Below are 21768 nucleotides of genomic sequence, written 5' to 3'. Positions count from 1 at the left end.
GAAATCTTCCCACACAGTGACGTAGATATGTGGGGGCGTGTTTGAACGAGGCATTTTAGGAAGCCGTGGCTGAGCGTTCACTTTTATGAAAAATATCTCTTTGGGTTTGAGACTTTAATCTTTGCGACTTTACGAGTCTTCTGTATGCACGAACAGCTTTTAACACGCCAAAGACAAAGGAAAACATGAAATCGCATCATATGACCCCGTTAAATATTTACTATTGCATGTATTTCCAGATTTTAAGAACGATGTTGTAGTAATTCTGTTTCTCTTACTTGCTTTGTCGTCAGTTTTTAAGCCAGAGGAGCTGAGGCAGGCCCTGATGCCCACACTGGAGTCTCTTTACCGCCAGGACCCTGAGTCTCTGCCCTTCCGCCAGCCTGTGGACCCTTCACTACTGGGAATACCAGTACGTCTGCTGTCTGGTCACAACCACCTTAATACAGTGCTGTTTTTGGCTTAACATAACCATACTATTAAAGTCCCCATGAAATCAAAATTAAAGTTTTTTGGGTGTTAGTATCAATATGTTAGTCTTAAGGTTATCTATAAGGCAGTGTGCTCCAAAACAGTGACAAAATTTGCATTTAGAAGATATAAGCATTCAAAGCTTGCAGTTCGTCACTTCCGCCAAAACGGCTCAACGATTTTTTTGACGTCACATCATACTTCAGCTTCTCATCAAACTTTCTGTCCAATCAAATGCTCTCTAGAATCTGAAGCGCCCGCCCCCTACACTATAAAATAGACGCTGAAGCCGCGGCTGAAATCGGTCACTTGTCCACAGAATTAGTATTTTCTGTACAGTGAATGGCACGTAGTGCACTATATAGGGGACGGAACGATTCAAACCGTGTAAATATGCTTTCCATTGAGGAAAAAAATAAGTCTGGTTTCGCGCTGTGTCACGCTAACCACCGCACCGCACACACACTCTGCTCTGTTCCAGAGACACGATAGCACAGAGCGGATTACATGTGAGAGTCGGCGCAGACCACAAAATGTATCAGTTAAAATGACGTCAGCACATAGAGTAACGCTGCGTGTTTCTAAGCATTTCAGGGGACCTTTAAAGGATAATTAGCTGTTTTTTTTTTCAAGCAGTTTTGCATTGTTACAATGTTAATAATACATGTAAATGAACAAGGTGTACTTATTCTCTGTTACGTACACCCAGACATCCCCTTTTATCAGCAAAAATCAGGCTCCAGCAGACTACTGACACCTTCAAGGCTTTTGTTAAAACTACAGATTGAACTTCTGAATTTTTGTTTTCTAGCCACGGCCAATCAGATCAACAGAGGGGTGGTGGCAAAATCAGTTTTATCAAATAGAGAATGCCACAGCCCCTTTTCTCTGTTTTCTCTAATCATGTAGCACCGATTTCAAAATGTGCATTTTTTTTTTATGGCAAAGCTGAATTTTCTTTCAAAATTTTTACTGACCATAAACGTTTAAATGATAGTTTATATTTTCCATCAAATGTGCATGTAATTGGAAATGTGCATTATTGGGAGGAATCCGTTTTGGGATTTCAAATGCATTCTAAATGCTGAAAATTAATGTATTAAGTTAATTCTCTCACATGTAGATGGATATTTCTACTTGACTAATATTCAACATTGTCACTTTTGATGAATTGCAGGACTATTTTGACATAGTGAAGAATCCCATGGACTTGTCTACTATCAAACGGAAGCTCGACACGGGCCAGTACCAAGAACCATGGCAGTATGTGGATGACATCTGGCTCATGTTCAACAACGCCTGGCTGTACAACCGCAAGACGTCACGTGTCTACAAGTACTGCTCCAAGCTGGCGGAGGTGTTTGAGCAGGAGATCGACCCGGTCATGCAGAGCCTTGGCTACTGTTGTGGGAGGAAGGTAAAATGGAAAGTGCAGGAGTGTTTGCACACATTCAATTGTACTTCTGAGGTGGTTCCTGTTTTATAAATCAATATGTTTTTCTCTGTTTGTAGACGGATTCAATAAGAGTTTGATGCAGTAATGAGCGTTATAGTATAGGCGTTGAGTTAACCAAATTCGTTTTCTTGTCTGCAGAGTTAGTCATAACATGGGGTTTTGTGTCATAGCACAGATTCAAGAATATATTTATCTGAAAGATGCATGGAACTGATCTGTATTTACAAACATTTAAACAGACATTTGTCATGTTTTGTGTTTTCGCCAACATGACGCTGGCTAATATTTTTTTTTGTTCTCCCTCACAGTTTGAGTTTTCTCCCCAAACTCTGTGCTGCTATGGGAAGCAGCTATGCACTATACCACGAGATGCTGCTTACTTTAGTTATCAGAACAGGTAAGGAGTTTAAAACTGAGGCCAATATCAACGGACACACAAGCATACATATATATCTGAATGACCCATGTTATGATTATTTATTACATATGCATGTAAAACATGTTAAACAGCTTTTTTTCCACTGTACCTGGTCACATAAAGTGAACTGACAATTGCACCACAGCTGATAAGCGTGTCTTCTTATCCCACCTTTTCCACCAATCAGTCCCTTGTAAAACCCTGTGTGTGTGAAAAGACTTGGCATTTTAAAGTGTGCTCCTTTTCTGCTACATATAATTAACATTTTTTTTAGGATCATATATTATTTATGTTCTTATTTATTTAAATCTCCTGACGTCCACTTAGAATTTTAGTCAGTTTCTTGAAACAAAAATAGTCATAATTTTTACAAGGCCATTTTTCACCATCTCTGTGAACCTTTAAATCAAATGGCCTGTTTGTGCCTGTATAACTAATTTTGGTTGATCATATGTTAATGTTTTCATAGTACATAGATATATTGTAAATAAAAGAGGTATATTTCTCATTGTATGACCCATTTAATGTCTTGTCATGATTTTCAGTGATTTAATTTCAATAATTACTTGTAAACCTATACAAAATGTATGAAGATTAAGCCAGTGTCATGAAAGGAGCAATTCTTATTTTTTAAAGAGACCCCTTTAAAATGCCTGTTTGCTTGACTTTGTGGCTGCAGTCTTTTTGTTCATGTTTAATGTGCTCATGTGTCCATAAGTCTCAACACCCTTCGCAATTGTATCTGCTCCTGTTTTGCTATAATGGGTTTTCCTCATTATACATGTAAATGCTAATCTGTGCTTTGCTTTGGCTTTCTGCTTGTCTCTGTTGTCTCCCTCCTTATTCCTCCATTTCTGTCCTGTCTAATGATTTTCTTTGTCAACCCTTTTCTTTTCCCCTGTACTTTGATGTTTGTCGTGTCTGCTATCGCCTGCTTTCATCTGACCAATCATCTGCACCTAAACCCCTCCCTGCTCAAAAACCCCTGCTCAAAAATCTTGCATCATGACTGGCTCCTCTGGCGACGATCCTGCCCTGCGCTCCCCCTTTGGCCTGTCTGCCCTGCCCTGCCTTGTCCTGCACTGATTGGTGGCTACCTCCTCGTTGCCTCTCTGTGATTGGCTGTGTGTTGGCGCATGGTGTAGTTCACCAAAATATGGGCTTCTTGCTGACAGGTATCACTTCTGTGAAAAGTGTTTCAATGAGATCCAGGGTGAGAGTGTGTCCTTGGGAGATGACCCATCCCAACCTCAAACGTAAGTGATTTCTTTCACACTATTTTTAATCAGGGTTTTATTATAGTGCAATCTTTTTTTTCTTCTGCATCAAAACAAGTTTGTCAGTTCTTTCTAGTGTCTGCAGTATCAGTTTTAATAAGACTTATGCCACAGAAGTTCTTGTGATAATGTCACATACCTAGAGTTAAAACAGTTTACAGATGTAGTACATTTTCTATCGTGTTCTGTCAGACTGACAGATATTTAAAGGTTTTGGAGTAATTTATTATCTGCATTCAACTACACAAGTAATAAGGACAAGCATTTACTCCACTGACCTCAGAATGTGGTCAAGTGTACACAAATTACACAAATCAAGTGTAAATGCACCCAGAACTCATTATGTAGTCAAGTGTCATCCGTTTTCTGAACACAGAAAATGCGTAGTAATTGCCATGTAAAGGGCCTAAGAGTTAATGTAACAAAATAAAACTTGAGATTTTGAAGCAGACGATAAATGCATCTTTGATACTGCAGAATCCTTTTCTTGTTTTAATAGTTTTACAATTTGCATGCATTTCCAGATCGATCAACAAGGATCAGTTTGAAAAGAAGAAAAATGACACACTCGACCCTGAGCTGTAAGTTCATATAACCTTGATTCCAGTTTTGTTTGCTCATCAAAATTCTCAGGATTAACACTTTTCTTTTTCCCCCTCATTTTCTCTGTAGATTTGTGGAATGTATGGATTGTGGTCGTAAGATGCATCAGATCTGTGTTTTGCACAATGACACTATATGGCCATCAGGGTGAGTTTGCTGCAAAGAAATTGATTACAACTGTCAACTGAGAGTGCTCTTTGAATGGTGTTTCTAACCCCAACATTCCTTTTTTCCCTCTTTTAGCTTTGTGTGTGATGGCTGTTTGAAGAAGTCCAACAAGACCCGTAAAGAAAATAAATATGCTGCTAAAAGTATGTAATTCCATTTTCAATGTTTTCTTCTCACTAATAGTCCAATTAATAAAGACATTTAAACCATTTTTTTTTTTTTCTTTTTTTTCTTTTTGTTCAGGGCTTCCACAGACCAAACTAGGCATCTACTTGGAAACGCGGGTTAATGACTTTCTGAAGCGACATAATCACCCAGAATCTGGTGAAGTTACTATTCGTGTTGCTCATGTCTCAGACAAAGTGGTGGAAGTCAAACCAGGCATGAAGTCTAGGTGAGATAGATTACGACCAGACACTCACGTTTAATATAACACATTTATTTGTTGGATGTTTCAAGAATGGTTCCTTCAAAACAGTCTGTCATTTATATTCTTGCTGTGAAGAATATAACAATTGTTTTACTCTAGTTTGTTTACTCTGATTTATAATGTAAAGCTATATATCGAGGTGGGCTTATAAATTATAATAACTGTCATCATTGCTTGTTTGTCTGCTTGGATTTTAATGACATCCTTTCTTTTTCACAGGTTTGTGGATAGTGGAGAGATGGCAGAGTCTTTCCCATACCGAACGAAAGCTTTATTTGCATTTGAGGAGGTTGATGGTGTTGATGTCTGTTTTTTTGGGATGCATGTGCAAGAGTATGGCTCAGATTGTCCACCCCCTAATCAAAGGTCAGGCATATGTAGCTGCTTTTTATTATTTGATGGGTCTGTTTTTGTTTCTTGCTAAAGTCCCCCCCTCCATCCTTTAGACGGGTTTACGTATCCTACCTGGACAGTGTCCACTTCTTTCAGCCACACAGTCTGAGAACAAGTGTGTACCATGAGATTCTTATAGGATATCTGGACTATGTCAGAAAACAAGGGTAAGATGATACTCTCCTATCCTACTGTGTCAGCTGCTAACTCGCGTTCACATGCTTTTTTGCCTTGTGAAATTCTTAGTTAAACCTTTTTGTTTTTTTCTTTTTAGGTTTACCACAGGACACATCTGGGCCTGCCCTCCTAGTGAAGGAGATGATTACATCTTCCACTGTCACCCTCCAGACCAGAAGATACCCAAGCCGAAGCGGCTGCAGGAGTGGTATAAGAAGATGCTGGATAAATCTGTATCTGAGCGCATCGTGCATGACTACAAGGTACAATTTGGACATTTTGTTATTGTAAAAATGTTTTATTATAAATATTTTTATTTTTCAGCATACAAGAGCGAGATCAAGAAATGTGTTGAAGTCTTGAGTTTGTTTTATTTATAATTTTTTTTACAGGACATCTTCAAACAGGCAACAGAGGATCGTCTCACCAGCGCCAAAGAACTGCCCTATTTTGAGGGTGATTTCTGGCCCAATGTGCTTGAAGAGAGTATCAAAGAACTAGAGCAAGAAGAGGAGGAAAGGAAGAGGGAGGAGAACAGCACGTCCAATGAGAGTGTTGATGTTAGTCTTTAAGCTCTCGCTTATATCGCGTTTTGTTCCCTTGTTAAAGTGCTTTTTTACACAACTTTGAACATTTCTCACTGTTTCTCCAGACAACAAAAGGTGACAGCAAAAATGCCAAGAAAAAGAACAACAAGAAGACGAGCAAGAACAAGAGCAATTTAAGCCGAGCCAACAAAAAGAAGCCGGGGATGCCAAATGTGTCCAATGACCTTTCACAGAAACTCTATGCCACAATGGAAAAGCACAAAGAGGTATGAAGAGGACTAAAGCCTCATTTCAATGTGTGTACTATGATTGTAGCAAGAAACATTGTCAGACTTTTAGTTTTTGTCAAGTTTGGTGGCATCCTGGTCAATATTTTTTATGTTTTAATATTTTTAATGTTAATATATGCATTGGCATAATTATTTTTTTATCTCAACATTTTTCTTCCTTGTAAGGTGTTCTTTGTTATCCGACTGATTGCGGCACCCAATTCCAATTCTCTCCTGCCCATTGTTGACCTGGATCCTTTGATGGCGTGTGATTTGATGGATGGTCGTGATGCCTTCTTAACACTTGCACGGGATAAGCACCTGGAGTTTTCTTCAATGCGGCGCTCCAAATGGAGCACCATGTGCATGCTGGTGGAACTGCACAATCAGAGCCAGGACCGCTTTGTCTATACCTGCAATGAGTGCAGGCACCATGTTGAAACTCGCTTCCATTGCACTGTTTGTGAGGTGAGGACTATAGAATGGGAGGGGTGGGAAGATTGCATAAGATCATTATTATTTTTATGAGTTTTATGTGTAAAGCTGATATGCAGTTTTTCCCAGGACAGACACAAATTGAGACCCTTTTTGCTGTGTCCTCAATTATTCAAAATTTGTGCCAGGTGAAACAGGATGTCTGCTCACCCTAGTTATAGAAATAATCAGTTGTACTTAATGCTGGTAATTAATGTCTATTAATCCAGTACACTATTTAATGATTCTAACCTCTCCTTCACAGGACTATGATCTCTGCATCACTTGCTACAATACAAAAGGTCACAAGCACAAGATGGAAAAACTGGGCTTGGGGTTGGATGATGAAAGCAACAACCAGGCTCCTTCCTCAACACAGAATCCTGGAGACTCACGGCGTCTCAGTATTCAGAGGTGCATCCAGTCTCTGGTGCATGCCTGCCAGTGTCGCAATGCCAACTGCTCACTTTCATCTTGCCAGAAAATGAAACGTGTAATTCAACATACCAAAGGCTGCAAACGTAAAACCAATGGTGGTTGTCCTATCTGCAAGCAGCTCATCGCACTCTGTTGTTACCATGCAAAACACTGCCAAGAGAACAAGTGCCCTGTGCCATTCTGCCTCAACATCAAGCAGAAACTGCGGCAACAACAGCTCCAGCACAGGCTACAGCAGGCCCAGATGGTGCGTAGAAGAATGGCCAGCATGCAAAGGACAGGCCAGCAGATTTCAGGAGGCAATGGTGGGCTGCCATCTCCTGGAAACAGTAGTACTACTGGTCCAAGCACACCAACACCAAGCACTCAGCCGCCTACCCCACAGACGCCCACTCAGCAATGCCAGACTCCAGTGACTCAAACTGGCGTTGGAGGTGTTCCATCACAACAGCAACAGCAGTTGGCAGGGATAGCCCATCAATACCAGCAAATGACTGGAAGTGGTGGGATGATGAATTCCTTGCAGCAGCCCATGATCCCACAGCAGCAGCAACAGCTGACATCAGTTCAGCATCTTCAGCATGCCAACAACCTTCCTCCATACGTGCAAAGACCTCCAGGCTCCTCTCCACTTTCTCAATCAATGGGAAAGCCAGGCATGGTGCCAGGCAGCTTCCCTCAACAGCAACAGTCGAACTTGGGGCAGCCTGTGATGCCTCAGCATCAGCTGCAGCATCAGCTACCTGGCCCCCCACCTGCTGCTGTAGAAATTGCCTTGAAGATTCAACGAGTCGCAGAGACTCAACGGCAAATGGCTCAGCAAAAGATCCTGCAAAGAAACCAGGCTCCTGGAATGATGCCTCCACATGGTCTTCATCAGGGTCCCCAAACTCAAAGCCAGATGGTCATGAACCTTCCTGGAGCTGCAATGGTTGGGCCTCAGGGAATGCCACCCCAGACACAAGCAGCAGTGGCCCGAACTCACATGGATCAGCAGCAGGGAATGATTACAGCAGGCATGCAGCAGCAGCAGACAGGACCTCAGGCTCAGCTCCCTCAGGTCCAGTTACAGCAGGGCCAGCAAGGAGCACACCAACTTCAGGTGCCTCCACAGCAGCAGTGGACTGGTCCTGGCATGCCGCCTCAGCAGAGACCTGGGGTAATGAACCAAATGGGTCTGCAAGGAATGGTTGCACCTCAACAACAACAACAACAACAGCAGCAGCTGCAGCAGACTGTTGGTCAACAGCAGCAGCAAGGGCATTCTGGTGTAATGGGAATGATAAGTGGCCAAGGAGGGGCTGCACCTGCAGGTGGTGGCCCTGGAAATCACTCTCAGGCTGCCATACAGGACCTCCTAAGAACCTTAAGGTTACCCAGCTCTCCCCATCAACAACAGCAAGTCCTGAATATACTACGTTCAAACCCTCAGCTCATGGCAACCTTTATCAGGCAACGCGTTCCTAGGTACCTTGGTCGAGGCGGGCCTGGAGCAGGAGGTGGGGGTGTAACAGGAGGACCTGGTGGAGGTCCAGGAATCATTGATGGCCAGCAAATGAATGTAAATCCTGGGACAGCTCAAGGAGGTATGCATATGGCACAAGGAACTAGCATGAATCAGCTTCAGCAGCACCAACTTCAGCAGCGGTCTATGATGGGTGGGAATTTACAGCAACAACAGCAAATGGCAGTATTACAACAGCAGCAGCAACAACAGCAGCAGCAAGGTGTTATGCCCAATCAGGGTGCCAACATATCTAACATCTCCCCCCAGTTCAGAGAAATAATGAGGCGGCATTTGCAGCAGCAGCAGCAGCAACATAGGGAAAATAATGCTCAGTTCCAACATCCTCAACCACCCCATCAGCAGGGTTATCTTGGCCAATCTGCAATCCCCCCACAGCAGCCTGGCCAACCTCAGCCTGGCGGTCTCCAGCAGCAACAGGGAGGTACCCAGCCTGGGACCCAACAAAACTATTCTGGGTCTGTGTCCCATCAGCAGGTTGCAGCAGCTCTGCAACAACGGTTGCAGCTTCACCAACTTCAGATGCAGCAGCAGCAGCAACAACAGCAGCAGCAGCAGCAACAACAGCAAAGTGCTATGGCAGGATTCCAAGGTGCTGATGTAGGTCCTGGAGGCGGTGGTCCCCTCCAGCAGCAACAGATGCAGTCGGCTCCGATTGGTTCACAACCTCAAGCCATGCTTCAGCAAGCTTTGCAGCAACGGCTCCTCCAGCAACAACAGTCACATTTAGGAGGAGGATCTCCTGCTCAACACAATCCCATGAGCCCACAGCAGCCCCAGCAGCAGATGTCCCAATCTCCCCATTTGCAGGGCCAGCAGTTGCCTAATTCTCTAAGCAACCAAGTCTGCTCACCACAGCCGTCGCCTCGGCCCCAGTCCCAGCCACCAAACTCTAGTCCATCTCCTCGCTTGCAGCCCCAGCCTTCACCCCATCGCATCTCGCCCCAAACCCAGACGGGATCCCCTCACCCAGGTCATCTTTCTCAGCATCACGGTGGCATGGTTGCTCCTCCACCTCCACAACAACAACCGCAGGCATCCCAACAGCAGCAACAGGCTAATGCGATGGACCAGGGCCCATTTGGAGGAGACCAGAGTGCCATGCTTTCACAGCTAGGTGGGATGGGAGCCTTGCATGGGCAAGGGACAAATGACATGCTGACAAATAACCAAGATATGAATCACTCGTTAGATTTGATGTAATGTTGCAGTGTTCAAAGAACTGTCCTGATTGCCAGAGTTTGGTAGCAAATCTAGGATTTACAAAGACTGTCATCGATAGTATTATTATTATTATTATTATTATTATTTAATATTTTTCTTATGTAATTGAAAAGAACTGAACTTCCTATGGGAGATACTACATGTGCAAGTCAACAAATTAAGTTAAATGAATGGTAAATTATTGCTGTTAATATATAAATATATATAAATATATTTTTTGCCAATTGAGTTCAAAGGGTTTGGGTTAAGGGATGGGAAATATTTCCTCTTGGTATATGACCAGAAATATTTTTGGGGTTAAGAAGTCTGTCTTTTTTATAGATATTTTTACAAATTTTAAAAGTGGCATAAAATTAAAACGCAAAATGCGTAAACAAAATGGACTATTTTGTTTTCTTTTTCCTCAAAACAGTCAAGAATTTCATCAGTTTTGGAGAGTATTAGATTTATTTTCTCCAATGTAATGATTATGAAAATGATGGCATTGGTAATTATTTATTACTCTACACTTTTGGTTTGCTAATAGATATTTTCCTGTTCTTTTGTTTTGGACAATGTATGGCATATGCTAATTTAACCTACAATTTTTGAAGAGTATATTTTTGTTATTGATAGAACCTGACTATAAAAGGATGAATTTATATTCTTCTACTTTTTTCCCCCCCCTTTTTTTTTTAATTTTATTTCTTTTTTTGAGGGGTGGATGGGGCTTAAATTAAGTTTTGGTAGTGTTTGGGAAATGAGTATGTGTTTTTTGATGGCTTGTTGCATGGGAAATATTTGTCCTGTGCATGTCACAGTTTTCCCACCCTCATACACCCGTCCCATGAATGTGTTTTCATTATGCCCTTCTCAGTAATGGAACCTGATGACACTACAGGTGTGTTTAGGACAGTGCAGGGAACTTTACTGAGACTAAATGTTGATGGGGGATTATGGATTTCGCAAATAATCACCCTGGAACTACCCTCTTTCATCTCTGACTACCAAGTCCTTCTCTTTCCTCCCACATCTCCCCAGCAAGGAATTGTTGACACGCATCTCTAGTGTTCTGAACTTTGGGATTTAAGTGGTCTCCTTAATGTATAAACAAAACTGAAAATAAATTACTGAAAATGAATTGTCTTTTCAAAAAAAAAAAAAATATATAATATATATATAGTGTGTGTGTGTGTGTGAATGGAGATAAATGGACAGATGTTTCTCTTGATTTAAGATCCTTTGAGTTGAAGAACTATGGGCAGCTTAGACTTAATCTGAGAGATTTTTATACATAAATGGAGTCAGACAAGCACCAATGCGCCTTTGTATGTGTAATTCATTACAAGGATTTCATTCGTGTGTAATAAACCAACACTGACTGTCATTATCTCCATCCTGTGCACAAATACAGTAGGAAAGACAGAGTTTTAGATGTAAAGTGGATGGTCTTTTTGATTATATGACAATAACCTATAAATTAATTGTTTTGCTTGGTTAAAGGGTGATGAATACAAAACGGAGGCAATATGGCTTTAGACTTATTTTATAAATAATAACAATATTTGTTTTATATATATATATATATATATATATATATATAGATATATTTTATTTTATTTTTGCGAATAAAAAACTTGGAAGCTGATTCAAAAGTTGATATTGAATTACACTTTTTCAAAGATGAATTGATGCAACATGACTGCTGTCATACCATATACGTCCCGCTTTGGGAATAATGAGTAATATCATGGCATTTTAAGGAAATGTCTTATGGGTGCATATAGAGGTATATAGATTATGATTCACTGTACAAACCATGGCAATTTGCTTTGAACTGTAAATTACTTTTTTTTTTTTTAAACGGACTGGAAAACCAACCATACAGTTTTGCGGTTCCTAGTTTTGACCACTTTTCTCTTGCTAACATTTTGGTGCTTGCTGAGAGGAGCAAAAACTGTTGCTCTGAGTTCAGTCGTTTTACTGTTTGTTTGGTTGGTTGTCTGTTCTTTTTTTTTTTTTAAAGTTAAGTTATGGTGGTCAGATTTTTTGCCAATTATTTCATTGTACATTAAAATATGTTTGTACCATTCAAAAATATTTGGCTTCTGGTGTGGTGTAATTCTTACATTGTAGATGTGGAGCTGGAACAATGTCAACCTAAGATGGTTTGAGACAACGTTAATCCACACATTGCTGATTAAATATAAAAAAGTAATGGATAATGATACAGTTACACCAAGGTTTTATTTATGGCATCATAATACCAAGTTTTCTATTTTAAAGTGCAAATACTCTTTAATAGCAAAAGCAACCACAGACATTTGGCACAGACATAGTCTTATCAAATATATACAGGTCACATGATGTCAGATATTAAACAGTTGAGCCCCCAGAGATGGACATTCCTAGAGGCTAAATATATATTCGCCTCAATATAGAAATCATCAATATTTTTCTGGTCTTCAGGTCTCAGTTTTCATCTTGGACTAAAATAACACCAAATATAAACAGTAGTCAAGTTAAATCTAACATGGTAGACTACTGTGCAAGATGGTGCATACTTGTCAGGACAAAAAAATTGCACAAACACTGCAAATAGATATTAGCAAGCAAGTGTTGGGGAAAAAAATAAAATGCAACTTTATTTCATACACATAATTACGCTCAACGTTAGAGCATAATTGTTAATTTAATTGTGCGATGATGAGGAGTGCAGTTTTTTTTCCCACACCACAATATTTTGTTTATGAAGTGTCAAGGACTGCACACAGTGTTGAAACGCTGTATTTTGTATTTCACATATTTTAAGTATCAGGATGCCACTAATTCTAATTTACTGCATGAGGTGGTGTGCAATTTAAATTGAAGGTCAAGATTAGAATATGTTTACCAAGTATACAGTATATATATATACACACATACATACATCCATGTAATGTGAATATGTATGTGACAACTTTGCTTTTAGGAATACTTAATTGTGCAACTTACTCTGAACTACCATTATGTATTTCATGCAAATACATGACTAGACCAAATGAAGTTTATCCCATTTAGTTAAATCTGTAAACTTCACTGCAATCCAGTATCAGAGAACTGGCTTGATTTGTTTCATGGCCAATACAAGTTCACAATTTCATCATACTATCAGTACTGTCATTAAATGGACTGTTACTTTGATTGATTGTAATCGCTGAAACATTTTGGAAAGTTTGAACTCATTTAGAATTAATAGTGCAAATAAATGTAGTCTGAAACACTGGCGGAGGTTGTGCAAGCACATAATCAACAATGCAAGACAAGGGATGTACCAATTCTCGTTCTGACCCCCCTCAGTCTCTGTAATGTTAGATCTCCATCTCCCAGCTCCTGAAGAACCCCCTTGCTACCAAGGCCTCTCTAAAAGTCACAGTCAGTGAGTTGATGGTGATATCTGTCACAATGACCTCCTCTGGGCCCATAACTGGACTCCAGTCTTCAGGTAAAGGAGATATAGTCATTGCCTCTGATTCAGTGGTTGGACTCCAGCGTCCTCTCCTGACATGCTCTGAGACACAGAGTACATTTTGTACATATTTTGACCTTCATCATGTTATATAAATGTTAAAGAATCATATAAACAATTATTGTATAGGGTACTGTTTTAGATGCTTTTAGACACAAGCTGTTTTAAGAACACGCTTAATTTAATAATACTGTAGTTGTGTCCCTCATTACTACTTTTATTAAAAAGGGCAAAGAATAATGCAAAAGTAGCCTACACAAAATTAGGACACACCAAGTTAAATGTCATTTTTAACAAATCTCTAAATGAATATCCATTTTTACATTATAATGTAAAAATATATTAAATATTTGAACATATTATATATATATATATATATATATATATATATACACAGTATATAAAATATATTAGAAATATTACGTTTTTGAAAGAAGTGTCTCTTATGCTCACCAAGACTGCATTTACTTGATTAGAAAAAATCAACAAATTACTATTACTGTAACAACAGTAATACTGTGAAATATTATTACGATTTAAAAGAATTGTCACCTATTTTAATGTAGAATGTAATTCATTCCTGTGATGGCACAGCAGCCATTACTCCAGTCTTCAGTGTCACGTGATCTTTCAGAAATCATTCTGTAATTAATTCTGTATAATTTTTTATAATTTATTATTGGTATTCAATAATTAACAATGGTTCTTATCACTAACAAATTGTTTTGCTGCTTAATATTCTTGTGGAAATGTTTTGTGGAAAACATCAAACATTAGGATTTATTGATTAATAAAAAGTTCAAAAGAATTGCATTTATTTGAAATATAAATATTTTGTAACATAAAAAATGTCTTTACTGTCACTTTTGATCAATTTAATACATTCTTGCTCCAAAGTATTGATGTTTTGTTTTAAATTTTAGCTTTGCCATCACAGGAATAAAATACATTTTAAAATATATTAAAATATTAACATTACTAAAGTAGAATTATTACAGAAATATTTAATATATTAAAATAGAAAGGTTATTTGTAATAAAATTGTTTAATAAAATGTCACAATATTGTTTTACTGTATATTTGATCAAATTAATTATGCTTTACTGAACATAAGAGACTTTCAAAAACTTAAAATTTAAATTTTTCCAAACTTTTGACATAGTTTACATACAGCGGAGATCAAAATTACAGAACAATCTATAAATACTTGATTTTTTTCTAAAATATTGTTAATCTTCATCACTCAAAATTTGAAGGAATATTAGCTGTAGGTATACCACCATTCTACTAACAGGTTTGACTAAATAACCAAGGCATTTAAACAAAAAACATTATTTTGTGGAAAACACAGTGATACAAACACAGTGATTGTGGAATACAGCGAAAATTAGAGAACAGTAGCCATTGTAGCAAAGCACTGAACTGGCAAGCAATTCCAGCTGCAGTGTTGAACCGATTCCCCACTGAGAGTCTCCACATTATTCTCTCTTCTCCTGCATTTGTCTTACGTGGACGACCAGCCTTTTTGGGAGACTTGAATGAATTAGTTTCATTGTAAAGCTGCAATATTCGAGAAATCACAGATTTGGAATGACCAGCTTCTCTTGCAATGGCTGAAAAGGTCATCTCTTTGGCCTTCATCTGGACAACCTCCTGTCGTAGGGTTTCAGTCACCTTAGAGCGGCCCGCCATCTTTCAATCTCAGTGAAAATTAGAGGAATGCTGCCAGTTAAATAGGGTTTGTCATATAATTAAGGAAATTAGCACCAGGTGCCAGATTAACACCAATATCTGTAAGTGTTCTTTAATTTGATCAGAGTTCTTTTTCAAATATCTCATTTATGTTTTTATAATGTGCTATACTAATTTATGAAATATGCTATAAAAAAACTGCCCTTCTACTCCTGTTAGGATAACTTCAAATAGAACTAAGCAGTGACCTTGAAATTTAGGAAATTGTAGGTTGTCCTCATATTGATCTCCACTGTATATATAAAACGTCATTATCTATATTTCACTTGCAGAATTTAAAACTTGATTTTATTTTTAAGATTTGAACCATAGACTAACACATTTGACATATATAATGCTAATAATTTTTAAAAAATCTTTAAAGTAGGGTTTTGCCTACAACAACAACAACTAAAAATTCCTGGATCTGTTCAAATACAGTCGTGGCCAAAAGTTTTGGCAGTGACATAAGTTTTGTGTTTTGCAAAGTTTGCTGTTTCAGTATTTGTAGATTATTTTTCCACATGTTTCTATGGTATACTGAAAAACAATTATAAGCATTTCATATGTTTTAAAGGATTTCATTGGCAAAAAAATATGAGTCAATATTTACAGTGTTGACCCTTGTTCTTCATAACCTCTGCAATTCGCTCTGGCCTGCTGGATATTAGCTTCTGGGCCAAATCCTGACTGATGGCGATCCATTCTTGCCTTATTAGTTCTCGGAGTTGATCACAATTTGTGGGCTTCTGCTTGTCCACTCGCCTTTTGAAAACTGACCACAGGCTCTCTATGGGACTGAGATCCAGGGGGGTTGCCTGGCCACGGATCCAAAATTTCAATGTAATGATCTTCAAGCCACTTCTTTATCACTCTTGCTTTGTGACATGGTGCTCCATCATGCTGGAAAATGCACGGATCATCACCAAATTGCTCATGGATCATTAGAAGAAATCGCTCTTGCAGGACGTTTGATACCATTCTTTATTCATGAATTATGAGAGAGCCCACTCCCTTGCTTGAAGAGCAACCCCACACATCTGATCACTCTACACAATAATCTAGAAACAATGTGAATGAACACCACAACAGCTTAAGCAGCAAATTTGCAAAACACAAAATTAACGCCACTGTCAAAACTTTTGGCCATGACTGTACAGCCGTTTACTGATTTAGTGTCAAGAGAGTTTTTTCCCTCCTCAATAAGGCTGACAAAGAGCACTGCAGCCTTGATATCAATTTAGGTCAAAGTGACAACTATGTCTGCCCTCTGACCAACTAACATACTTACTGTTTAAAGTGTTGCTGCCAGTTTTAGTTCCTCCTTGTCTTGTGTCCTCTTCTTCTTCCTCCTCCTCCTCCTCCTCCATAACCCCCTCATCATCATCGTCCTCATCATCTTCTTCTTCTCTTCTATCCCATTCTTCCTCAGAAGTCTTTCTGGATGTTTTCTTCTTTTTCTTGTGGTGGGTTAATCGTTGATATATACAAGCCCCTGTGGACTGGAACCTTGGGTCAAGTGAGAGCGGCAGATGTGCTGAAGACTTCTCTGTATCTTTGTGTGCGCTGCGCAGATCCATTGCGTAAATGTTCCTCTTCAAGACAGCAATATATGGATAGACACAGAATTGTTATTAATAACTAGACTACAACTATGAAAACATTTTTGTTCATTAAAATAAATCGTATAAAGCTGGACCACAAAACCAGTCATAAGGGTCAATTTCTTGAAAATTGAGACTTATACATCATCTGAAAGCTTAATAAATAAGCTTTCCATTGATGTATGGTTTGTTAGGATAAGACAATATTTGGCCGAGATACAACAATTTGAAAATCTGGAATCTGAGAGTGCAAAAAAATCTAAATACTGAGAAAATCGCCTTTAAAGTTGTCCAAATGAAGTTCTTAACAATGCATATTACTAATCAAAAATTAAGTTTTAATATATTTACAGTAGGAAATTTACAAAATATCTTCATGGAACATGATCTTAAAAAAAAACTACAATTGTATTAAATTAAAACTAAAATAAAAATAAACTAGATCTAAATAGTAATATATTAAAAACACAAAAAATAATAAAAATGGCAAAAGTACTTTTGACAAATGACAAAATTAAAATTGAAAGTAAACAAATAAAGGTTAATATTAATAAAACTATAATGGTATATACATACTACTAAAATAACACTGGACAGACATAATTTTAATGATAATTTAGCAGGGGAAATAATCACAGTAATGAAGATGCTGTAGTGGTCATTACCTGCATGAAGAGTCTTTTCGGTTTTGGGCCTCTTTTACGCCACCTCACTGACCTTTCTCTCTCTTCTCTGTTTGCAATTAGAAATAATGAGTAAACGCAGTGTGGATGAATTAATAATATACTAGTGGCTGAAAGTGAAAGAATGAATAAGGACATTTCATTTTTAGAACCGCTCACTTTTCCTCATACGTTAAAACCAGTCGAGGGTCTAGAATGTGCTCCTCTGGCTCCCATGTGCTGTACCTTTAAAGTCATTAAAACATATACATATTTATTGACATGACATGCAAATAAATAAACAAAATATCACAGCCGCTACAGTAATAACTGTAAAACTACCAGGAAATAAATATTGAGAAATTTAGAAATTAAGCTTATCCCGTAATAATAATAATAATAATAATAATAATAATAATACTTACTTGGGAGGCCACCCCTTCCACTTCAATAAATACTCGACGTGACCCTTAAACATTAGAATAAAAAAAGAAAAAACATATATAAACCAATACTACATTTATATTTTCATTATATTAAAATACCATCAGTAGGATTTTTGTCTCGAGTACACATTTCTTCTGAATGTTTTGGTTTTGTCTTGTACGTGTGCGATGACGTAATGATACGGTTGCGTAATAAAGAATTAAAGGAGGGACGATCCCAAAACTAACAGCTCCTCCTTTTTATTTTAATCCCGAGATTTCATGAGACCAAAATGAACGGTCATTTATCAAGCGTTATTTTAAACTAACCGCATGTTTTAATTTGATTTCAAAGAAACTGAGAGCTACGTCTGCTCGCACTAATAAGCTCAGAATGCTGTTTTAAAATAAATAAAAAAATAAACCTCAGGTGCTGACATCTAAATGGCCAAACTTTACATGAGTTGTTAGATCCCTCCGGAAAATAAAACTGCGTAGTCTCCATGACTACGAATAGGATCACCTCCCTATTCCAAAAGCGTGCTGTGCGACATGCGTCATCATCGAAGTTATTAGACTACAAACACACTTCCACGCTGTTGTGAGGGGGACGTGTGTGTCCTCGCCCCTTTTACATGTTGTGTGTGTGCAGCGGGCACCGACTGAACTGTCAGTAAACACACAGCTACACGCGCATGTCACTTACCTTTCTAACTCTTTTCTTTATGATCGACTCCACAGCGAACACTTGCTCACCGATCGCGGACAGTTCCATCAGTTAAGTTGAGCTAAAATAATGAAGTAGCTGTCAATGTGTCTTTGTGCTTTTCCTTCTTGTCGTTAAAGTAACTATGAAAATGAAAATCCCATGCACTGTTAGGATGGCTGCACACGTTCCCGCTCTTCCGCTGCCTTGTTTACAATTCAGTATTTTATGTTTTGCACTGCTCCATTTCCTTGTACTAGATGAGCACAGACTTTTTAAACCTGCGACACATCTGCAGCGCTCAGTGCGCCCCCGTGCGCCACACAGAGGATTGACTTGCAGCACTGTTGATCGGATTATCAACTAGCAGGTACCACATTCGTTTTTTGTTTCTTGCAGGATTTATGTGGTTTATGTTTTTTACCTTTCAGATTTGATTTTTGCAATTCAAAATATTAAATAAAGGAATAAAGTAATATTAAATAAATTAATAAATAAATTAGTTTGCTTACATGCAGCATTACAATTTCATCTATGGGCAATAGATCTCAAATCTCTCATTGACGAAGATGCACACTATTTCTGAAAGAAGTCTCTTATGATCGCAAAGGCTGCATTTATTTGATTAAAAATAGAATAAAACCTTATAGTGTGAAATATGATCACAGTCTCAAATAACTTTTCTATTTCAATATTTTTTTTTAAATGTCACTTATTTATGTGATGACAAAGCTGAATTTTCAGCAGCCATTACTTAATTCTTCAGTGTCACATGATCCTTCAGAAATCCTTCTAATATGCTGATTTGGTGCTCAAAAAACATGATAATAAATCAGTGCTGAAAACGGTTGCGCTGCTCAATATTTCTGTGGCAAATTTGATGAAGGAAAAGTTATTATAGCTTACAAAATGATTATAAAACAAAGGTAAGGGAGTGCAAGGGAGTCTGAAAAAAAAATAGAGAAAAGCTGTAAAAAAAAAAGAAAAAGAAATAAACAAAAAATTATTAATGTAAATAGTAACAACATAAAAGCAGCTAAATATTTTCCAAAAATATATATTTTTACACATTCATATTATTAATTTTTCACAGTATAAATTGAGTCTTTATACATACAAATATATATTTAAATTCAGGATGAGGGTCCCTCACACAGATGATCGTATTTGGAGGTCCATGGCATCTAAAAGAATGAAACCCCCTGGTGTAGATGACATGAACAAGAGAGAAAAGCAGCACCACACTGTATACATACAAAGACATTTTTAATGATGTCACAGCGCATTTTACATCTTACATGAAGTGCCATCATAAGCATTTTATTTGAATGGAAATCAATGGCATGAGCACATGTCCCTGTCCCCCTGAAATAAAGGGTTGTGGGGATTTAGATTGTCATGGCAAAGGAATCTATTCATCTCTACAGTATTACAAAGCACCCTGTGTATGGACATGTAGAATGGTCCTTTTAAGCTGTAGTATCTGATTCGAGTGTCTATAATCTATTTGAAGTGTTTTACATAACATGTTGAAGATCGGTGTTTAATAAGTGAAATTGAATCAAGTTGGATCTGAAGATAACCTGAGATGCATTATTAGACTTCCCTTTGTGTAAATCTGCTCCCTCTGTAAACAGTTTAAGGCCATGTTAATCCAATATCAAAGATGAATAAACTTTGCAAGATTTCAGAGATCTCAATCTTTTTAACTTATTTCAGCATTTTCTATTTAAAAAGTACATACAACAGTTTCAATTAACAATAAGGTTTTTGGCAGTTGAAAAAAACTTTTTTTTTTTTTACTACCAACACTCACCTGTTTTATTTCCTACATGTAGTCTAGGATTCAGCAAGTCTAACCTTAACTGTTTAACAAGAAAGAGTGTCGAGAGCAACCATTTAAGGTAAGAGATTAACAAGTGACCATTTTGGTAACATATGTTATAGGAAACTAACACAAAACATCCAATTACTGTGGTGCCATGCTGTACTGTGATACACAGGAAACATCTCATCTCTCACTATGCCATTAAATATGTAGGAAACGGTTAAGCAGGGGCTACTGGTGTGGCGGACAGTTCAGACAATCACATGGATGCACAGGAAATCACATGAAAAGAGAGAAGTGGTGAGGATGACAGGTGATGCACAAGGAGAACACATCACTAAGAATTCCATAACCTCTTACTTTCAAGTCAGAAAACAGTACAAAGTAAAATAAATAATCAATGTATAAAAAATGCATCAGAATCCCAAATACCAAACAAAATTCTCTGCGTAGTGTTTAGTTGTCTTGTGATATCCCTGTGTGTCCTTTGCTGCTTCAGTCTCCATGGCAAGAGTCCAGCGGTGTGTGTGTGTGTGTGCAAACAAATTCTGAGCAGTGTGCTTTTATGACTAGTTGAGTGCAACTCTATTTGCTCTTTAAATGGGTCCCTCCTGATTGAACCTCACATTTCCCTCCTGAGCATGAATTTGAGAAACCTCCAAAACAAAACAAACAAACTAAAAACGATCCAAAACATTCATCAGTTATCAGACCTCCACATCTGGTGGACTTCCACCTCCTCTGGCACAACCAATAGGAGTTCACAGTTCTTCCCTCGAAGCTGGTGACGCAAGAACTTCCTGTAAAATGATCAGAACGATAGCTAGAGAAAAAAAAAAAAGAGCTTGGCATTGAAACTGACTGCTACTTTTCCCTTTAGCATTTAGCACTCACCTCAGTTCATCAGCTGTTCCGATAGCATGAGGACTGCGAAGTTTGGAGTCCAAGTTATAGTAGACTCCTCCCACTTCTCGAACTCCAATCCAGTGTTGCCGCTTGAGGGGCAGTCGCAACGGCCCCCAGCGCAGATTGGATGGCACATTCAAGATGAATCCAGTGACGTTCGGCAGTGCAATGCTGCCGACATCCCTACAGCATAACAAATACATAGGAAAAATGCAAAAAAAAAAAAAATGAATGTGACATCAATTGCACACATCAATCTGTATTCATTTATTAAATAAAAAAACAACAATAAAAAAGAAAAAAGAAAAATGCAATTCATACATACAATGCTCGACTACACCTTTTCCGTGATAAGCAGATTTTTAAAGGGGTCATATGATGCGATTTCAATTTTTCCTTTCCCTTTGAAGTGTCACAAGCTCTTGGTGCATAAAGAAGATCTGTAAAGTTGCAAAGACTAAAGTCTCAAATCCAAAGAGATATTCTTTATAAAAGTTAACAGTCAACCACGCCTTCCTAAAATGGCTCGTTCTAACACGCCCCCACAT

General features: G+C 38.2%; 3 protein-coding genes and 1 long non-coding RNA gene across 10 annotated transcripts in view; 2 read left to right on the top strand and 2 right to left on the bottom strand.

Moving 5' to 3' along the window:
* LOC107692052 (histone acetyltransferase p300-like) overlaps positions 1-10213 on the top strand; it is a 33693-nt gene extending 23480 nt beyond the window's left edge. For 2 of the 4 annotated variants that reach the window (XM_016490941.1, XM_016490940.1), the window contains exons 17-31: positions 294-412; positions 1649-1888; positions 2236-2324; positions 3521-3601; positions 4147-4203; positions 4295-4372; positions 4469-4536; positions 4637-4787; positions 5043-5189; positions 5270-5383; positions 5491-5656; positions 5786-5953; positions 6046-6207; positions 6397-6678; positions 6950-10213. In XM_016490941.1, coding sequence (XP_016346427.1) covers positions 294-412; positions 1649-1888; positions 2236-2324; positions 3521-3601; positions 4147-4203; positions 4295-4372; positions 4469-4536; positions 4637-4787; positions 5043-5189; positions 5270-5383; positions 5491-5656; positions 5786-5953; positions 6046-6207; positions 6397-6678; positions 6950-9850 — 4823 coding nt within the window. In that variant the 3' untranslated portion in view covers positions 9851-10213. Of the gene's footprint in view, positions 1-293; positions 413-1648; positions 1889-2235; positions 2325-3490; positions 3602-4146; positions 4204-4294; positions 4373-4468; positions 4537-4636; positions 4788-5042; positions 5190-5269; positions 5384-5490; positions 5657-5785; positions 5954-6045; positions 6208-6396; positions 6679-6949 lie in introns of all 4 variants that reach the window. The other 2 variants (XM_016490939.1, XM_016490938.1) reach the window with 1 other exon arrangement.
* Positions 10214-11474: 1261 nt separating this feature from the next.
* On the bottom strand, positions 11475-18790 carry cbx7b (chromobox homolog 7b). Of its 2 annotated transcripts, none has more exons than XM_016490946.1 (6): positions 18487-18790; positions 17781-17824; positions 17536-17601; positions 17359-17425; positions 16381-16684; positions 11475-13400 (listed from the first exon to the last, which is right to left on the bottom strand). In XM_016490946.1, exons 1-6 carry the CDS (start codon positions 18553-18555, stop codon positions 13201-13203), a joined length of 750 nt encoding a protein of 249 aa, XP_016346432.1. In that variant the 5' UTR covers positions 18556-18790; the 3' UTR covers positions 11475-13200. The 2 variants fall into 2 exon arrangements, with proteins under 2 accessions (XP_016346432.1, XP_016346433.1); XM_016490947.1 differs by lacking the exon at positions 18487-18790 and adding an exon at positions 18206-18248.
* Positions 18791-18796: 6 nt separating this feature from the next.
* LOC107692057 (uncharacterized) lies at positions 18797-20277 on the top strand. The gene is made up of 2 exons (XR_001634613.1): positions 18797-18856; positions 19624-20277. It is a non-coding gene; the product is annotated as an uncharacterized LOC107692057 (long non-coding RNA).
* Positions 19574-21768, bottom strand: part of josd1 (Josephin domain containing 1) — a 5080-nt gene continuing 2885 nt past the window's right edge. The window contains exons 4-5 of one of the 3 annotated variants that reach the window (XM_016490945.1): positions 21209-21403; positions 19574-19670 (exon numbers count right to left, since the gene is read on the bottom strand). In XM_016490945.1, coding sequence (XP_016346431.1) covers positions 19574-19670; positions 21209-21403 — 292 coding nt within the window. Of the gene's footprint in view, positions 19671-20358; positions 21138-21208; positions 21404-21768 lie in introns of those variants that run through there. The other 2 variants (XM_016490943.1, XM_016490944.1) reach the window with 2 other exon arrangements.

Source organism: Sinocyclocheilus anshuiensis, unplaced genomic scaffold (genome assembly GCF_001515605.1).
Source record: "Sinocyclocheilus anshuiensis isolate Anshui unplaced genomic scaffold, SAMN03320099.WGS_v1.1 scaffold726, whole genome shotgun sequence".
Taxonomy (NCBI): domain Eukaryota; kingdom Metazoa; phylum Chordata; class Actinopteri; order Cypriniformes; family Cyprinidae; genus Sinocyclocheilus; species Sinocyclocheilus anshuiensis.
Note: the sequence above shows the minus strand (reverse complement) of the source record. Positions and strands in the feature narration are given on the sequence as shown.

Coding starts and splice junctions, on each gene's coding strand:
- cbx7b (XM_016490946.1), bottom strand. CDS start 18,555: ATGGAACTGTCCGCGATCGGTGAGCAAGTGTTCGCTGTGGAGTCGATC. Junction 17,825..18,486: donor TAAAGAAAAGAGTTAGAAAG/GTAAGTGACATG, acceptor CTAATGTTTAAG/GGTCACGTCGAGTATTTATT. Junction 17,602..17,780: donor TGGAAGGGGTGGCCTCCCAA/GTAAGTATTATT, acceptor ATGACTTTAAAG/GTACAGCACATGGGAGCCAG.